General features: G+C 42.1%; 2 protein-coding genes across 4 annotated transcripts in view; both read left to right on the top strand.

Moving 5' to 3' along the window:
• The window catches only part of MICAL2 (microtubule associated monooxygenase, calponin and LIM domain containing 2), an 82165-nt gene extending 75789 nt beyond the window's left edge, over window positions 1–6376 (top strand). For 2 of the 3 annotated variants that reach the window (XM_018555388.1, XM_018555370.1), the window contains 2 exons: window positions 3271–3353; window positions 5980–6376. In XM_018555388.1, the coding sequence (XP_018410890.1) occupies window positions 3271–3353; window positions 5980–6366 (470 nt within the window). In that variant the 3' untranslated portion in view covers window positions 6367–6376. Of the gene's footprint in view, window positions 1–3270; window positions 3354–4919; window positions 4923–5979 lie in introns of all 3 variants that reach the window. The other variant, XM_018555381.1, reaches the window with a different exon arrangement.
• An 8386-nt stretch (window positions 6377–14762) lies between these two features.
• Window positions 14763–19594, top strand: part of MICALCL (MICAL C-terminal like) — a 60623-nt gene continuing 55791 nt past the window's right edge. Inside the window, exon 1 of the mRNA XM_018554815.1 lies at window positions 14763–14841. Within this exon, the coding sequence (XP_018410317.1) occupies window positions 14763–14841 (79 nt within the window). The remainder of the gene's footprint in view (window positions 14842–19594) is intronic.

Raw genomic sequence — 19594 nt, 5'->3', positions numbered from 1 at the left:
GTGCCTCCCCTTCCCCCACACTGAGTCACTATTACCTGGCTTCTCCCCACTTTTTCTATGTCCCGCAGCCTGCTCAGTCCGGGTACTGACGAGATGCCCCGCCTCCTGCATAGCCCGCACTGTACAGAGAGCCGCGCATTCCTTGTGACAGCCGCTGCACAAGTCAGTGAGAGGAAGCCCCGGAGCCTCTGTGCCGCTTCAATGACTGCCCAGCCTACACGGCATCAGAGGGGCCCGGGGACCACCAAAATTCTCTCGCGGACCACCGGTTGGCGACCGCTGTCTTAGAGCAGTGATCAACCAATGTGTAGACCTAGAGCAGGGGTGCCCACAATTTTTTGTGTTGAGATCTACTTTTCAAATGACGAGCTACATGAGATCCACCCGCGAAAAAAACAACCTCCCTCGCTCTCTCTCTCTCTTCTGGCTGTCATTCTTCATTTTTTCTCCTGGCCGTCTCTCTTCGCTCTCTTGGCTGTCTCTCCCCTCTCTCTCTCCTGGCTCACCTTGCTGTATTTTGCAAACAGTGTAGTGCAACAGGCTGTGTAAACTAATATTCTCTGATGTAATACATAGCACTTCAACCACCAGTATCCACCAGAAAGGTGTCAGGGAGCTCGGCTCAGCAGACTCAGGCTAATAGGTAATCATGTGTGCACAGCGAAATAAATATACCAAAATGGAATAAAGGGGCCGCCATTCACACCCTTCCTGATCTACCAGCATCAGCTTTGAGAGCTACTGCTAGATCACCATCTACCTAATGGGCACCCCTGACCTAGAGTGACGTTATTTTTCACGAGAACACGTTATTTTCTTGGATACTGAAACAATATAATTGTATCCCTTATACGTAATCCATTCTGCATTGCATAGGGTACTAACCGCACATAACTGCATTTATTTTTGCATTGTAATGAAAGTAACGCAGAATAGCTCAGAGTTCCTCTTTCAGTGTTTTACATCAGCCGAGTTTGGAGATTTATCTCCCTTCGCCTCTGGCTCTCTGATCTTCAGTCACTGTTCCCTATCGGTAGTAACAACAAAATGTGCTAACCAAACACACGGCGGACACACATGCCCGGAGGGCGCAAGAGGCGCAGGCTGCGATTGGGCCCGAAATCTGGCCTCTATTGTGCGTTACATTCCCGAATGACTGGAAGATTAGATTGTATCGCAGAAAAATAATCCTTTTTTGTCCAGGCCAGAAATAAAAACAGAAGGAGGCGAGGAACAGTTCAGATGTTATCACAACTAAATCTCACACATCCTATCCTCTGCTGCCTCAAAGAAAAAGCTCTTGAAGGGGGTAAAAACAAAAAAAAATGATATATATATATATAACAAGGAGACAAATATACATCATTCATCATACAGAACAAGAAGACTCCATACAGTACAAGTCCCCAGTACAAGCGAATGTAATACTGAGCGGTCAGCCAAGGGACAAAGATGTGAGGTGCGGGAATGTGGTCCTCCCGGCCCCTCCGAAGGGCAAAGAAGAGCAATTCAGAAAATCTGTTTCTTCTGGATACAATCTAAATCCTCTTTTTAATATAAACTGCACTTGACCGCCATTACACCTAACTCTCAAAATAACCCTCTTGGAATGGTGGAACCCTAATACAAAAGCTGTCTATACCAACCTACAATACTGTGATAACTTGACGTACCCTCCCCCAAAGCTAAGGTATCTCCTACCCTTCTCCTCCACATCTCCGAAAAAATACCCCTTCCCCAGGCTAAGGTGTTCTCCAGCCACATTCTCCACATCTCCCACAATCTCTCCTCCACATCCCAGGCTAAGGTATACCCCATGCACCTACTCCCCATCTCCCACAAAACCCCCACTTCTCCAGGCTAAGGTATCCCCACTTATCTCCTCCCCATCTCCCACAAAATCCCTCCTTCCCCAGGCTAAGGTATCCCCACTTATCTCCTCCCCATCTCCCACAAAATAACTACCCAAAGGCCAAGCTAAGGTATCCCCCACCCACCCCTCTATATCTCACACAAAATCCCCTCTTCCCCAGGCATAGGTATCCCCCATGCACATTCTCCACATCTACCACATCTCAGGCTAAGGTATACCCCATGCACCTGCTCCCCATTTCCAACAAAAAAAAACCTTCTCCAGGCTAAGGTATCCCCACTTATCTCCTCCCCATTTCCCACAAAAGAACCCCCCAGGCTAAGGTATCCCCCACCCACCCCTCTATATCTCACACAAAATCCCCCCTTCCCTAGACTAAGGTATCCCCCATCCACATTCCCCCCCCCTTCTGATCCCCGGCTAAGGTATACCCCTCCCCCCTCCTCCCCATCTTCCACAAAATCCCCCCTTCCCCAGGCTAAAGTATCCCCTTCCTTTTTTCACATGATAAATAATAACCCCTGGACCACACAAGATGAGAATTAATCCAAATCTTTATCAAAGTTGCTACCCCATTTTAATGGATACAAAGTAGTTACTTAACAAACATTGGGCAAAGTACCCAATATATATATATACTTAATGTTCTCGAATAACATGTTTGTACCGTAAGGAAAGCAGAGATCAGACAGCAGAACTAGAGAAAATATTAAAAACAAGGAAAGTATGAAGAGAAAGGAGCTCAAGGGTAGTAAAAAAAAAAACAGGAATATGGGATGGATGGGGGGCACCTGGTCTGGAGGAGCGACACCTCATGGGTGATTGGTTACTCTTAAGTGTGTAGGGCTAACATCTCTTGGGACTGTGTAGTAGGTCTTTAATACATCCAAGGACTCCAAACATCATAAAACTGAGTATAGGGATCATGAAGATACGCTGTTAATTTTGGGTGTTGCATCTCATCAACCCATTCCCAGAAAGAGGGAGGACGAGTGGACCTCCCATGTCTGGGTATGACGACCCTGGTGGTCATCAGAAAGAAGCGGAGAAGGTTTTTCTTGGCTGATGCTATTCCTCCTGGAGAGTCTGAATGAATATAATAAAGATCGGCGTCAAGACTTTGCATTTTCAAACTGAAACATTAATCACAATATATTTCAAAGTAATACAATTACACACCTAATAGGTGAAATAGAAAATAAGCTACAATGTGTTAAAGACTTTAATTTGCTATGACATATCCACCTGCAATGTGTTTGCTGTATCAGATTAGTCATTTATTAATGTTTTTTTTTCACTTTGGTTGGATATTTAACCTGAAACTGATCTCTAAAGAATCAAGATGGATACATACAGAAACGGTGATCACAGTAACATTGTTCTTCTTTCATCTCCAGGTAAATTTTATTGCCAACCTCATTTCATGCACTCCTTCACAAACAACAAACAGCGAAAGCGAAGAACGGATTCCAAACTGCAGGTAAGAGGAGGAATCCTTTACTTTGGCTCCCTTTATGGCCCCGGGTCTTTATTGTTGTGCAGCAACAACTGTGTATCATCACAACAAATAATATATATATTTATATCCTCACATGTCGGGCTGGGGAGGATAATGCTGGACGTCCTCCAGCCAGGAAATGTTGCGGGCTTTTGCAGCTTTGAATGCACATTGTGAGAAGCTCCCAGTGTGCTGTGAAATCAGAGGAAGCAATTTCAGTCCAGGAGAGGAGATGGTACAAGAGTGCGATACTGAAGGGAAGGCCGGAGGTCAGAAAAAAGACTAAAGGGAAGGACGGAGGTCAGATATAAGACTGAAGGGAAGACTGGAGGTCAGATATAAGACTAAAGGGAAGGTTGGAGGTCAGATATAAGACTAAAGGGAAGGACGGAGGTCAGATATAAGACTGAAGGGAAGGCTGGAAGTCAGATATAAGACTAAAGGGAAGGTTGGAGGTCAGATATAAGACTAAAGGGAAGGATGGAGGTCAGATATAAGACTGAAGGGAAGGCTGGAGGTCAGAAAAAAGACTAAAGGGAAGGACGGAGGTCAGATATAGGACTGAAGGGAAGGCTGGAGGTCAGATATAAGACTAAAGGGAAGGAGGGAGGTCAGATATAAGACTGAAGGGAGGATGGAGGTCAGATAGGAGGATGGAGGTCAGATAGGAGACTGAAGGGGAGGACGGGGGTCAGATAGAAGACTGAAGGGAAGGCCGGAGGTCAGATATAAGACTAAAGGGAAGGAGGGAGGTCAGATATAAGACTGAAGGGAGGATGGAGGTCAGATAGGAGGATGGAGGTCAGATAGGAGACTGAAGGGGAGGACGGGGGTCAGATAGAAGACTGAAGGGAAGGCCGGAGGTCAGATATAAGACTAAAGGGAAGGACGGAGGTCAGATATAAGACTGAAGGGAAGGCTGGAGGTCAGATTTAAGAATGAAGGGCTGTGATACAGAACAGCCCGGGTGTCTGGCCGTAGAGGTAAAGAAGAGGTAGCCAGGATAATGGCCCCAGCACTGCCCCGGTAACACAAACAGATGAGACTTTGTCGTTAATAGAAAGTAATGGTTCAGTTTTCCAAAACAAATGTTGCTGTTTATAACTTCTGGCATTCCACCCCGGAATATTCATCCACGGATCTCTGTCTTGTTTGTCTAAACTCAGATGCACAAAAGATGTTTTTCTATTTTGGTCGATTGCATTTTTCCACAATTAATGCCTATTAGGATATGAATAGATTTTAGGCCGGCAGTATTTCCTTATTAGTGAGCTATTTATATCACATCAGATCAACTGCAACATTTTAAGAATTTCCAGCTTGCTAAACCACTAGCCGGCTGCTCTGCCATGGCAAGTTACATAGTTACATAGATAGTCAGGTTAAAAAAAAGACGCAAGTCCATTGAGTTCAACCAACAGAAGTCCATCAAGCTCAACCAATGAACTCCATAATGTTTTACTAGTAGAAGTCCATCACATTCAACCTACAGAAGTCCATCAAGTTCAACCAATAGAAGTCCATTAAATTCAACCGATAGACGTCCAGCGAGTTTAACCAATAGAAGTCCAGCGAGTTCAACCAATAGAAGTCCATTGGCTTCAACAAAAAAGAAGTTACTCAAGTTCAACCAATAGACGTCCACAGAGTTCAGCCAATAAAAGTCCATTGAGTTCAACTAATAGAAGCCCATCACATTCAATCAATTGACATCCATCGAGTTCAACCAATAGAAGTCCATTGAGTTCAACCAATAGAAGTCCATTGAGTTCAACCAATAGAAGTCCATTGAGTTCAACCAATAGAAGTCCATTGAGTTCAACCAATAGAAGTCCATTGAGTTCAACCAAAAGAAATCAATTAGGTTCAACCAAAAGAAGTGTATCTAGTTCAACCAATAGAAGTAAAGTGAAGAGTGGTGCTAAATGTCTGAGGACACTCTGTGGGCACCTTAAAGGGAATGTCTAGTGGTTAGGTGCATCATTTATTTATTATGGTCAGGATTAAAGATGATATAAAATGGCAACAATTGTATCACATTCACCTGTAGTGAAATAAGCCCCCTTGCTTAGAGAACTCAATGAGTCATCAGATTAGCAACACCAACCTTATCAGAGGGCTCAATAGCAGGTTTCAGTCAGACTAACTAAACCTCCAACCAAGCTGCTCTGCTGTGCTATCTCTTTAGATTACCTTTAGTGCTCTGGGAATCCTTTGTCATGCATTAAATGTTAATTTGTTAAACAAAGATTGTATGTAAACTGTATAGTACAAAAATAGATGCAGAAATAAACTTTTAACTGAGGGTCATATTCCTGAAGCTGTGAATGTAAAAAATGGGTGGAGTTTGATTGTAACGGGGAGGAGGCGGGGTTCAATAGGTGACCATAAGGGTAGCATCAGACCCAAATGTTACCTTCACCATTCATAGAAAAGAAACAGAATTTATGTCTATGCAATTTAAAAAAACTTTAGCCTGGCTGTTGTAATTTTAGAATTCCTGTAAAACTTCCCATTATTACAAAGAGCGTGTATATTATTTTGTTGCGGGGTGGTGGTGGCAGATTTTCTACCTCACTCTGATGACACCCTGACCCTCTTTTTTTAGGATGAAGATAAAATGTGGAAGAAGGAAGAAGCCAGAGCTGCGGAGATAATGACCGACAGTAACTACAGCAGTTCAGAGGACAGCTCCCCAGGTATCATGACTTCCTTGTTTAGGAAAACAGTAAGCTGGCCTCTAGCGGTGACGAGGGACCTTCTTGCCATCCCCAGCCGCCTATCTAACTGGACGCGCGGCGTGGTACAAGGCGCCAAGCGCCACATCAGGGACAATGAGCAGCAATATGCTTACATGTACGAATTAATGAGCGTGGGTGTGCCATTCCTGTACGTGCTTCTCGAGGTGTTGACCCTCATGTGTCAAGAAGCCACACCTTCCCTACAGTTAGTTATCGAGCAAGTGCAGAACGCTGTTTGGTACAAAAATAGCTAAGAAGGTTGGCACCACTCAATGGGGTCAATTTCAAAGGAGTAGAGAATTTTCCATTTGCAAAGTGAACATTCACTTATAAGGATGAGTTTTTTTGGGGGTTAGGGGATATGGGGGCCAGAGCCAAAACTGATCTCACTGTTAACTTCCCCAAAATGTTCTTGAAATTATCTCCCTCCCAAAATTATCACATTGTTTATAAACAAAGACATGTGATCACTATGTTAATGCTTATTGATAAAGCCAAGTGATCACCACGTTAATGCTTATTGATAAACAAAGACATGTGATCACTATGATAATGCTTATTGATAAACAAAGTCATGTGATCACCACGTTAATGCTCATTGATAAACAAAGCCATGTGATCACCACGGTAATGCTTATCTACCAGCATCAGCTTTGAGAGCTTTGAAAAAAGACGATAAACAAAGACATGTGATCACTATGATAATGCTTATTGATAAACAAAGTCATGTGATCACCACGTTAATGCACATTGATAAACAAAGCCATGTGATCACCACATTAATGCACATTGATAAACAAAGCCATGTGATCACCACGTTAATGCTCATTGATAAACAAAGCCATGTGATCACCACGTTAATGCTTATTGATAAAGTCATGTGATCACCATGTGATGCTTATTAATAGTCATGTGATCACCATGTGGTGTTTATTGATAGTTATGAGATCACCATGTCATCATTGGCCCGTATCTGTTCCTCAACATCTAACGTCAGGTTCACAGCTAACAAAGGGCCATTTTGGACACAAGGACAGGTCCAGAAGAGTGGAAAGGTTCTTCCCCGATCCTCCATTTAAATTCTACTCCACCTTCAAAAAATGTAATTCAAGATAAAAATGTTACCTTTCCCATTGACTCCAGTATGTTTCACCAAAATGGTAGAAATTTTCCTTAATGTCACGATTTTCAACAAATTTACGGCAAAGTGAGATTCGCTCATGCTTATTCACTTAGCATAGTGCACAACAGTGAATTAACAATAGTCATAGGAGTCCAGATGGGTGCTATGGGGCCTGGGGGTGGAAGGGGGCCCCATCAGGTTCTGTCCTGTATCATTAAGGGTTGGAGTGATTGCAGTTGATGACAACTCTAATCCCCTGTAAAGTCTACAGTGTGGAGACAACTTCAGATGCAAAAGAGGAGTCTTTGGGATCCTGGCATCTTACCCACAGCTCTGAGAGACGTCATCAGGGGGCCCCTATCAAGCTTCTGCTATGGGGGCCCGTGATCGGCAGTTACAGCCCTGCTGAACAATGTAGTACTATGTTCACTTTAAACAACCAATCATTAATTGGAAAAAAAAATTGAATTTTTCTTGACACATGATTGGAGATTCCGGATGAACACCTGATCTACCGAGCTGGGTGTTCGCTTTGCTAAATGAACAATCTCTACGCCTTCTGTAAATCTCCCCACTGAGACGCTTTCTGTGAGTAACCTCTCCAGGAACATCTTGAAGAAGTGCTCCCCTTTGAAGGTTGGCCCCTGGCCGGTGCTTTTAAAAAAAAAAATTTGTTTGGACGGTGTTTGAAGGAGAGGGTTTAGATTTGCACTTTTGAAAAATGTTTAAAGTCCGAAATTTCACGTTTACACTTTTTAAAAAAAATATCTATTTTGCAACTTATTTTGGGGTCTGCGGACTGTGATGTGACCAATACAACCAGCAGCCAAATTTCAAACCTACATTTCTGATCTTCCATATTCTCCGTTGGCTGAGGCTATTTTTGACATTACTGAATTCGACAAAAATTTTCTTGAGAGTTTTATTTTGAAAGAGAAAAACTTTAACTTCAGAAGAAGTATTTTCTTTCTTTTAAAAAAAAATGCACTTTTTGTTACTTTTTTTTTTTAATTTCATCGCCTCACAATTCTGTTGCATGTTCTGCACTAAAGGAGAATATGGAAGAAAAAAACTTTCCAAAAATTTGCACACAAACAGTCCTCATATTTCATACGATTATCTCTTGGCCAGGAGCTTGTCGCGACCAAAGTACTTTGTGTTATTTTTCAAGATGACATCTTACAGCGCGAGTCCTTAAAAAAGGAAACTAGAATAACTTTTTAACAGTAAAATGTAAATTTTTAATAAAAGGTTTTTTTTTTACTTGCTACCTCTAATAAAACCTTATACATACAAAAAAAAATGAAGAGAAGGAGCTTAAAGGGGAACCCAGGTGAAAAATCTTATTAACCCTTGTAGTGCCCTGCACTAAAGTTAAAACAAAATAAAAAGTTATACTCACATTATCCTCCAGCCAGCTTGCTCTTAGACCGGTCCCTGGAGTCTGTCTCCGCCTCCGCTGCAGAGGTCTGTGGCCCAGTTGAGTCATCATGTTCAATGCAATGGGGGGGATTTATCAAAACTGGAGCAGACAAAAACTGGAGCAGTTGTGCATGGCAACCAATCGGCTTCTCTCTTCAGTTTGTTCAGTTAAGATTTGAAAATGAGAGAGAGAAGCTGATTGGTTGCCATGCACAGCTGCTCCAGATTTTCCCTTCACTGTGTATAGGATGTGAGGACACCGAGGGATATGCTATCGCTGTAGCGACAGCCTGGAGACAGGCTGGAGGAAGCGTTGTCACAGTCGCCTGGTGCCGAGAATCGGTTGAGTATAACTTTGTGATTTTTGACCCTAGGCAAAAATAAGCACTTAAAGGAGAACTATGGGGTCAGGGCTTTTCCCCATAGCTCTCCTTAGGGTAACGGGGTGACACAAACTAGCGTCCTCCCGTCACCCTAAGCTCAGTATATAGGGAGCTACAGCTCGCAGTATACTGAGACGCCGCAGCTGAAGCGGATCCCGACAATTGTGCCGGGATCCGCCCAGCTGCGTGAGTGACAGCTGGCTCTGCCTCTAGAGGTTTAATTGCCATAAACCTTTGCATTTCAAACAAGCGCTTTGTACTTTTATAATATGATCTAAACATTTCCAAATGCCAAATAAAGGACGAGAACAAACAAACAAAAAATGATTTGGCAGCGAATAGTTCTGCGAGCATTTTGGCAGTTTCTAAAACATTTCAAAGTAGTTTTTACATATTACATATTACAGGTGAAACTTGAATAATTAGAATATCGTGCAAAGTTCATTTATTTCACTAATGCAACTTAAAAGGTGAAACTAATATATGAGAGAGACTCATTACATGCAAAGCAAGATAATTCAAGCCGTGATTTGTCATAATTGTGATGATTATGGCTTACAGCTCATGAAAACCCCAAGAACCCCAAATCCACAACCTCAAAAAAGTAGATTATTACATGCAATCAATAAAACAAGGATTGTACATAGAACAATATCGGACCTCTGAAAAGTACAAGCATGCATATGTACTCAGTACTTGGTTTGGGCCCCTTTTGCAGCACTTCCTGCAATTACTTTTGCACGATATTCTAATTATTCGAGTTTCACCTGTATATTAAGAATAATTTAGGAAAATATAATTCTGAACAACAAAAGACACAAATATATATATGTTGAGATACTAAAATATTATTGTATAGAAACATTTTTTTTTATTTAAAGTGACATTAAACTCCGGAGTTAAATCTTAAAAACCTATTCAAGTATCCTAACTATGAATTATTTTTTCTACTTAAATACCAAATATTTTATTACACAATAATATTATTTTATTCTCTCAATTATATTTTCTAATATTATTCTTAAAGTGACACTAAACTCAGGATTTAAATCTTAAAAATACATCCAAGTCCCTGAACTCTGAACAACAATGTATCTTATTTGTGTATCACTCGGCTGTAGATCCTCCAATCACCTCTGAATTGGTGCCGACACTGTCCTTCCTTCTGGAGGGGGGCTACGTCTGTTCCCCATGGTCCCTGTGTGTGTTGTAAAGTAGTCACCGCTCCAAGCTCACTCCCGGGATGAACTACAATCTCATTATTAGTTTACTCGTTTTAATTGAGATTGTAGTCCATCCCGGGAGTGAGCTTGGAGCGGTGACTACTTTACAACACACACAGGGACCATGGGGAACAGACGTAGCCCCCCTCCAGAAGGAAGGACAGTGTCGGCACCAATTCAGAGGTGATTGGAGGATCTACAGCCGAGTGATACACAAATAAGATACATTGTTGTTCAGAGTTAAGGTACTTGAATGTATTTTTAAGATTTAACTCCGGAGTTTAGTGTCACTTTAAGAATAATATCAGAAAATATAATTGAGAGAATAAAATAATATTATTGTGTAATAAAATATTTTATATTTAAGTAGAAAAAAAATAATACTTTGTCCTATATTTACAAAACTTTGGATTAGTCATGTGAACTGTTAACTTCATTGACATATCCAATGATACAGAGATACAAAAGGTGTCTCCAGTGGCTACTCCCTTTGAAAATAATTGATGCATCTTGAAAACTAAAACGAGTTCTGATCTGGTCATAATATGGGCCTAATATTGGTCAGTTATTCCCCCCCAAAAAACTTGATCAAGAAATGTGCTGAATAGATTCTACATTTCATCATTGCTGGTTCTCTTCTGACCTGCTGTGCCTAGTACTGCATAATTACTCACTCACCTATAAGTGAGGCTGTAATGCCACATTATTTTTTTTTTTACTTTTTTTAACACTAATTTGATATAATTTAGTACTTTTTGTAATTTGTTTTTTTCTAACTAGCGGTTATTTTAATTGCTTTGAATTTGTACTTTTTCATTTTATTTTTTTTACGGTTGTTATTGTTTTGTTAATTTTGAAATGCTTATTTTCATATTTCACATAAATTAAAAAAAAAAAAAAAAAGGGGGCAGAAAAATAATTTTCTCAAGAATTGCACAAAATTTTGAAGAAAAAAAAAATAACGTTAACATGATGAAATAATACCAAAAAAAAAACGAGAAATGTTTTTGGGCTTCGGGCAAAAAAATCATTTTCTCAAGAATTGCAAAAAATCAGAAGAAAAAAAAAAATCATGTTAACATTATTAAATAATACATAAAAAAATTAGAAATGAGAAATGTTTTTGGGCTTCCTTTTAATTGAGATGTTCCGGGACGGGACGGGGGGGGGGAGTGCAAAATGTGGCCTTAATGGAATAATAATAATTTGGGATATGTTGTTCTTCAGTGCGGTCACATGTTGCTCGCCCCTCCCTTTTTTAAATGTTGTGTTTTGATTGTAACTACTTCGCTTTTTTTATAACGCTGTGAGATTAATTTGCAGCAGATGTTTTTTGTTGTTGTTTTTTTTAGAAAAATGTAACTTTAAGATGTAACTGCCAAATTGTCGAAAAAATTTCCACTCCCGTGTTCCTGTAAAGCAGGGGGTAGGCAAACTCCGGGCGCTCCAGCTGTGGTCAGACTACAAGTCCCATGAGGCATTGCAAGACTCTGGCAGCCACAGGCATGATTCCCAGAGGCTGATGCATGATGGGATTTTTGCTTTCTCCCACAGCTAAGGGGCCGGAGTTAGCCTACCTCTGCTTTAGAGGGTGTCCCAATCATTTCAGATATTTAAAAGATAACAGTTTTAATTCGCAACGCATCAGATTTGAGTTCCTGATGGACGTTTCAGAGGTTTGACAATTTCAGGAGTGGAAATTGAATCAGTGAAATGCTTGAAATTGGATCATTGATGTTCTTATTTTCTTCACTTGCTTTGAAATTAATGTTTCATTTCTGCCTTGAAAAAAAAAATGGGTTTGAGCATTGATCTGACCTCTCTGAGCGACTCTCTGACTTTCAAAAATATTCAGCCTTTTCTCCAGCTGTTTTCTTCCTTTTCTCAACCTCCTCTTCCTGTCTTCTCCGTCTTTAGTTCCTTCTCACATTCCAGTTCTACGCCCACTAGTTGGCTGACGTTTTGCTGCCGTCAGGTGATTTTCCTCGCTTTCCGTCTTGCAAAGTGTGTAACTAATACTGCAAAAAATATTTTAACCTCGTTGTTTTGTTTAACATATTCACAGCTAACGCGTTTTGCATCCTTTACTGTGTTGTGTGTTTTAACTGTTATGGAGCAATCTGTGTCTGCCTGGTATATAATCCAAACTACTCACCTCTCACGTCATAGGCCAATAACATTATTCCGATACGCAGTGTGTGTCCTGTAATCAATAATTCATGCCTGCCTGTGCCTTGTTGCTACTAATGATGTCGCTTACGATGTGTCAAAAACTCGTTACAAAAAAGTGGAGGATATTTATAGATTTATAGATATTTAGCAGATATTTATAGCGGCATTGAGCTGTCTTTGGAGCTGCAATGATACTTTTTATTGGTTGACTGAGCAGAGACAAGCTGTTGTGTTTCCAGAAGATTTAAAGTGACACTAAACTCAGGAGATAAATCTTAAAAAGACATTCAAGTCCCTGAACTATGAACAACAATGTATCTTATTTGTGTATCACTCGGCTGTAGATCCTCCAATCACCTCTGAATTGGTGCCGACACTGCCCTTCCTGCTGGAGGGGGGCTACGTCTGTTCCCCATGGTCCCTGTGTGTGTTGTAAAGTAGTCGCCGCTCCAAGCTAGCTCCCGGGATGGACTACAATCTCATGTTTAGTTTACTGATTTGTATTGAGACTGTAGTCCATCCCGGGAGTGAGCTTGGAGCGGTGGCTACATCACAACACACACAGGGACCATGGGGAACAGACGTAGCCCCCCTCCAGGAGGAAGGACAGTGTCGGCACCAAATCAGAGATGATTGGAGGATCTACAGCCGAGTGATACACAAATAAGATACATTGTTGCTCAGAGTTCAGTTACTTGAATATATTTTTAAGATATAACTCGTGAGGTTAGGGTCACTTTAAGGAGGGTCGTAGAATATCATGTGGAAGGTCTGCTTGGATGGTAGCTCTACAAACTTGCTTCTACCCTTTGAAGTGCCATCAATGCACGTTATTGTTCATCTTTAATAAAGGATTCAGAGTAGGGTTCTTTTGTAGGCAGTCAGTTTTGGGTTTTCTCCATTTTATAAAAAAAAAAGTTAAATATACCAGCAAGTTTTTTTTTTTTACATTGTGGCCCCAAAACAACAAAACAGTTGGATTGTGGGGTAACCATTTCCGATGAATTACCACAACTAATGTCTATAGTCAGGATCATCTGAAATATTTCTTGATAGGTATTTGGCTGTTTCAATATATTTTCCTGTGAAGGAATTAATTGATTAAATAGTAGATCAGAAATGAATTATCCTCAGGGGAATACCCATCAGGGTTATGTAAACTCTGACCAAAGCCAGTGCTGCCACAAGCAAACTAGGCAGCCGCTTGGGGCGCACTGCTGCCTAGGGCGCAGCCTCGATCACTCATCTCCCCATGGCAACCCCCCATCTATTTCAAATTGTAAAAGCCAATAGCAGGCTGGCTATTGCACTCACCCACTGAGCAGAGGAGCGGAACTGAGAGGCAACTTTCTCTCTCAAGTCTGCTCCTCTGCTCAGTGGGTGGGGTTTCAAAAGCCAGTCTGCTATTGGCTATTTCAAATTGAATTACATCCACCTGTTCCCCGCAGAAGCTACCCCGCAGGAGAATGGGGCCACCCGTGGGGGGATTGGTGTTTGCGCCGCAGGAAGGGGGCTTGGGGGTGCAAGTAGCTGGTCTTGCCTAGGGCGCAAAATAGTCTAGCACCGGCCCTGACTTCGACCCTCCAGGTGTGGGGCAGCTACAAATCCTATTAGGCATTGCATAACTCTGACAGTTGCCAGAGGCAGATACGTGATGGGATTTGTGGTTTCACCACAGCCGCAGGGCTGGAGTTTGCCCACCCGTGGGACGTTGGCTTCCCTACATCATGGGACGTTGGCTTCCCTACACCATGGGACGTTGGCTTCCCTACACCATGGGACGTTGGCTTCCCTACACCATGGGACGTTGGCTTCCCTACACCATGAGATGTTGGCTTCCCTACATCATGGGACGTTGGCTTCCCTACACCATGGGATGTTGGCTTCCCTACACCATGGGGCGTTGGCTTCCCTACATCATGGGACGTTGGCTTCCCTACATCATGGGACGTTGGCTTCCCTACATCATGGGACGTTGGCTTCCCTACACCATGGGACGTTGGCTTCCCTCCACCATGGGACGTTGACTTCCCTACACCATGGGACGTTGGCTTCCCTACACCATGGGACGTTGGCTTCCCTACATCATGGGACGTTGGCTTCCCTACACCATGGGATGTTGGCTTCCCTACACCATGGGGCGTTGGCTTCCCTACATCATGGGACGTTGGCTTCCCTACATCATGGGACGTTGGCTTCCCTACATCATGGGACGTTGGCTTCCCTACACCATGGGACATTGGCTTCCCTACACCATGGGACGTTGACTTCCCTACACCATGGGACGTTGGCTTCCCTACACCATGGGACGTTGACTTCCCTACACCATGGGACGTTGGCTTCCCTACACCATGGGACGTTGGCTTCCCTACATCATGGGACATTGGCTTCGATACATCATGGGACGTTGGCCATCTTGAGTTATCAGTTAATTTAGCTTATGAGAGATTCCTGCCTGGACTTGATCCTAAACATTTTTCTATGAGTAGTCTTAACGTTTCGTCATTGCTATAAAAACTAACAAGTGATCTTTTGATCTTTCTTGCAAAAAAAAAAAAAACCCCGCTTACGGCCAAACCTTTAAAGCCGTTTCAGCGTTTATTGCTAAAATGAACAAGCTAAAGTGGGAAGAAGGCACAGAGACCGAAATAAATTACTTAATTGAGCATGCACCAATCAACTTCTAAGGTTGTATCACACATCCTAGCATCAGAGCACCCAAAAAGACTTTTGGCTAATGGCGGGAATTAACTTTATCCCATGGCAATCAACTGTAACAGTAAAGTCTTTGGTCTGGTAGGGTGTTTGTTCAACCCAGAATTAAAATCTTTGATCCTAATCAGTTTCAAAAAGTTAAAAGTTACAAACTTTTTAAAAAAAAATAAGCCTCAGGAACCTCGCCATCATCTGGCATCGCTTGTTTGTGTTAGATGCACGTTAATCTGTCCGGAGCTCTTGTTGAAATCTGCATGTTCCGTAACCCGCGTTGCTCTCTGCAAACAAACCACCTTTTCCTCTTTGTCTATCTTTGTGTTTTTCTTCTATTTCAGACTCTTCCCAAACGGATTTTTGTTTTTTTCCCGCTGCTCTCCCTTTTGTTTTTTTGGGGCAGGCCATTGCTTAGGATCTTAAGTCACATGCTTTTTCACATGATGCGAAGTTTTGTTTTTTTTCCCTTTTTTTTTCTATCAATGTGTCTGAAAATTGTTGTTATGTATGTATTGGAACATACGACAAATTGTGTTCAATCCAATGGCATTTGATTTGTAAAGGAGAATAAACGCTTTCATTCTTTAATTACTTTGGGTTTGCTTCTTTGATTTTTTTTTTTTTCATCCTTTTTATTTGTTTTCCCATTTTTTTTTAAATGGAACAATATTTTTTTTAATGAGATGAACAGCTTACTTTATGTCAAAATGAGAATAAATATCAGAAACCGCCAAAGAGTCTAATGTTTACAATGCAAGAATAAAGCTGCACTACCTTCATAGACCCAATGTTCCAGCGTAAGTCTCTGCCGAACCCAATCAACAAAATGAAGAAAAGAGCTGGCACTCGTAGGAATCCTCTTAATGGCGTCTCTTTTATTGAAAAGGCATAAAAGGAGCTACAAAGATTGCTCACATGTTTCAGTCCACCAAGGGACCTTCACTCTAATGTCCATAATTTGTCAACCATTCTTCTATTATTATTATACAGGATTTATATAGTGCCAACAGTTTGCACAGCGCTTTACAATATAAGGAAGGCGCTAACGTTACAATTCAAATCAAGACAAGATGGTTAGGAGGGCCCTGCCCCTGAGGGGCAGGTGATACAAGAGGTGGTAGCTGTGTGGGGATGGATTGTTTGAGAAAGTGATAGTTCAATGGTTAGATTGAGGTGGGATAGGCTTCCTCGAAGAGATGAGTCTTCAGGGATCGCTTAAAGGTAGACCAAGTGGGAGACAGATAGACAGGTTGGGGTAAGGAGTTATAAAGGTTGGAAGAGACTCTGGAGAAGTTCTGGAGGCGAGCATGGGAGGAGTTGACGAGGGAGCTAGAGAGTAGGAGGACTTGGGAGGAGCAGAGGGGATGGTTAGGGTGATACTCTGAGACGAGGTTAGAGATATAGCCGGGGCAGAGTTGTGGATGGCTTTGTAAGTGGTTGTTATTATTTTAAATTGTATCCTTTGGGTGATCGGAAGCCAGTGAAGAGATTGGCAGAGAGGTGAAGGGGACGGAAGTCAATGGAGGGATTGGCAGAGAGGAAGGGGATGGAAGCCAGTGGAGGGATTGGCAGAGAGGGGAGGGGGGTGGAAGGCAATGGAGTGATTGGCAGAGAGGAAGGGGATGGAAGCCAGTGGAGGGATTGGCAGAGAGGGGAGGGGGATGGAAGGCAATGCAGGGATTGTCAGAGAGGGGAAGGGGATGGAAGCCAGTGGAGGGATTGGCAGAGAGAGGAAGGGGATGGAAGGCAATGGAGGGATTGGCAGAGAGGGGAACGGGATGGAAGCCAGTGGAGGGATTGGCAGAGAGGGGAAGGGGGTGGAAGGCAATGGAGGGATTGGCAGAGGGGGGGATGAGAGGGGAACGGGATGGAAGCCAGTGGAGGGATTGGCAGAGAGGGGAAGGGGATGGAAGGCAATAGAGGGATTGGCAGAGAGGGGAAAAGGAGGGAAGGCAGTGGAGGGATTGGCAGAGAGGGGAAGGGGATGGAAGGCAATGGAGGGATTGGCAGAGAGGGGAAGGGGATGGAAGGCAATGGAGGGGATTGATAGAGGGGACTTGCAGAAAATGAGTGGCTGGTTAGGTGGATGAGTGTAGCAGCAGCATTCATGATAGACAGAAGGGGGAATAGCCTGTGTAGAGGTCGGCCAATGAGGAGGGAGTTGCAATAGTCAAGACGAGAGATAACAAGGGAGTGGATGAGTAGCATTGTGTTTCATTGGTGAGGAAGGGGCGTATTTTGGAGATGTTACGAAGGTGAAGGCTGCAGCATTTGGATAGTGATTGGATGTGGGGCAGTAAGGTGAGGTCAGAGTCAAAGAACACTTATCTGACAATTTTTAAGTCTGAGGCCCGGTCTTTACCCTTCGGACCCTGAGCTATGTTTCATCACTGCTCAGTACTGAGCAATTCTTGTATCGCAGTACATAATAATTACCTTCTGCTGATGACCAGTACAAGATGATGGCTTCCCTCTTGCTGTTGGCGTCAAAGGAAGTTCAAAAATGAAAAGTAAAATGAAGACAAATGACAGTATGGTAGAAAGGTGACTTGCGTAAAGGATGAGTCAACTGGAAGGAAAACTTCACAGAAGTCTTTACTGAGAATTCTCCACCAGAATCTTTCTTGGGAATCAACAGAGAATGCTAAGACTCAGTTTGTTGTTCCGTTTGTTGTAGCAACAATTGATCTTCATATCTTTTTTCTATTCTCAGCCTCGAAGTAAAACAAAAAATCAACTTCATATGTTTTAAAGAAAAACAAAACCAGTATGCTTGGTTATACCCGGTGAATGCGTACGGACAGACTAAGTCATAAACCTGACTCCAAGTTTAATGTTTAACTTGAGCTCATTTTATAGCAGCAATTTTGTAACAAAGAAGACAATACACTTTTCAGTTTACAACCATCGAAACATGAACTGTAGACGGTTCCGAGATATTGTTTAACCGGCTTTATCTTCCCACTTGTGTTCCAAACTGAATGGAGGGTGCACGCCCTTTGATGTAGGTTGGACTGATAAAGCATAATAAACATTATAAAGATATGTGTGCTAGGTCTCAGCCTCCTCGAAGGGCCTCCTCTTCTCTATTATTTTTTTCTAAAGCTAGTGTTGAATTTTCTTTTCTGATACTATTTTGTAGGGATGCTACAGTCTAAGTTTTATTTGGCTCTAGTTTCTACTATATAAGATGAATGGTCTTGTCTTTTTTATTTTACGCCCCCCTCCCCTTTTTCTTTTCAGAGTAGATACTACACTTTTCTTTTTAATTTTTGTAGGCTTTCTTTCTTAACTTCCTTCCACCTTACTAGACTAATCTCCTTTACTTCTTTGTGAGTCTAGACTTTGGTCTTCCCTCTACTGTAGACCTTTCTCCCTTCTATTTGTCGACTACATATCCTTTTTTTTAGATATTTCTTCATAATATTAGATTCCAGAACCCTAATCTTAGACTCCCAATTGCAAGACTCTAGACTCCCAATATAAAGACTTTAGACTCCCAATATTAGACTCTAGACTCCCACTATAAAGACTCTAGACTCCCAATATAAAGACTCTAGACTCCTAATAGAAAGACTTTAGACTCCCAATAGAAAGACTTTAGACTCCCAATAGAAAGACTTTAGACTCCCAATATTAGACTCTAGACTCCCATTATAAAGACTCTAGACTCTCAATATTAGACTCTAGACTCCCAATATAAAGACTCTAGACTCCTAATAGAAAGACTTTAGACTCCCAATAGAAAGACTCTAGACTCCCAATATAAAGACTCTATACTCCCAATATAAAGACTCTATACTCCCATTATAAAGACTCTAGACTCTCAATATTAGACTTCAGACTCCTAATATAAAGACTCTAGGCTCCCAGCATTAGGGGTTGATTTACTAAAGGCAAATAGGCTGTTCGCTTTGCAAGGGAATTTTCCCTTAGCTTAGTGAATGAGGTGGAGCTCTGCTGACTTCCATCATCCAATCGTGTGCAAGAAAAAAATACTTTTTTTTCCCCTTGCTTGCGATTGTGTATTCTGTGAATTTTCAGCACATTCACTAAGTTACAGGAAACTTCCATTTCCGAGTGTAAATTCCCTTGCAAAGTGAAAACAGCCTGTTTGCCTTTAGTACACAAAGCCCTTAGGCTCCAGAACTTGCTTCTTTTATAGAGTTTATACTTTACCTTCTTGCTCTAGATATTTATGCCCATTAATCCAGACATTTTTAACGGAGCGGGGTGGGGGGTGGAATGGGGTTATAGGGGGCTGGGAACGAAATTATAGGGGTATGGGACAGGATCTCTGAATATCTGAATACAAAGCGGGGAAGTGTTTAGATTGAAGAATAACAACAGCGAGTATATATATATATATGAGAGAGAGAGGGGGGGAGAGAGAGGGAGAGAGATGGAGAGAGAGGGAAGGAGAGAGAGGGAGGGAGAGAGAGGGAGGGAG

This window comes from Nanorana parkeri, unplaced genomic scaffold (assembly GCF_000935625.1).
Source record: "Nanorana parkeri isolate BGI_ZX_2015 unplaced genomic scaffold, ASM93562v1 scaffold10, whole genome shotgun sequence".
NCBI lineage: Eukaryota > Metazoa > Chordata > Amphibia > Anura > Dicroglossidae > Nanorana > Nanorana parkeri.
The sequence above is the reverse complement of the archived record's forward strand: the minus strand, read 5'-3'. Positions and strand labels throughout refer to the sequence as shown.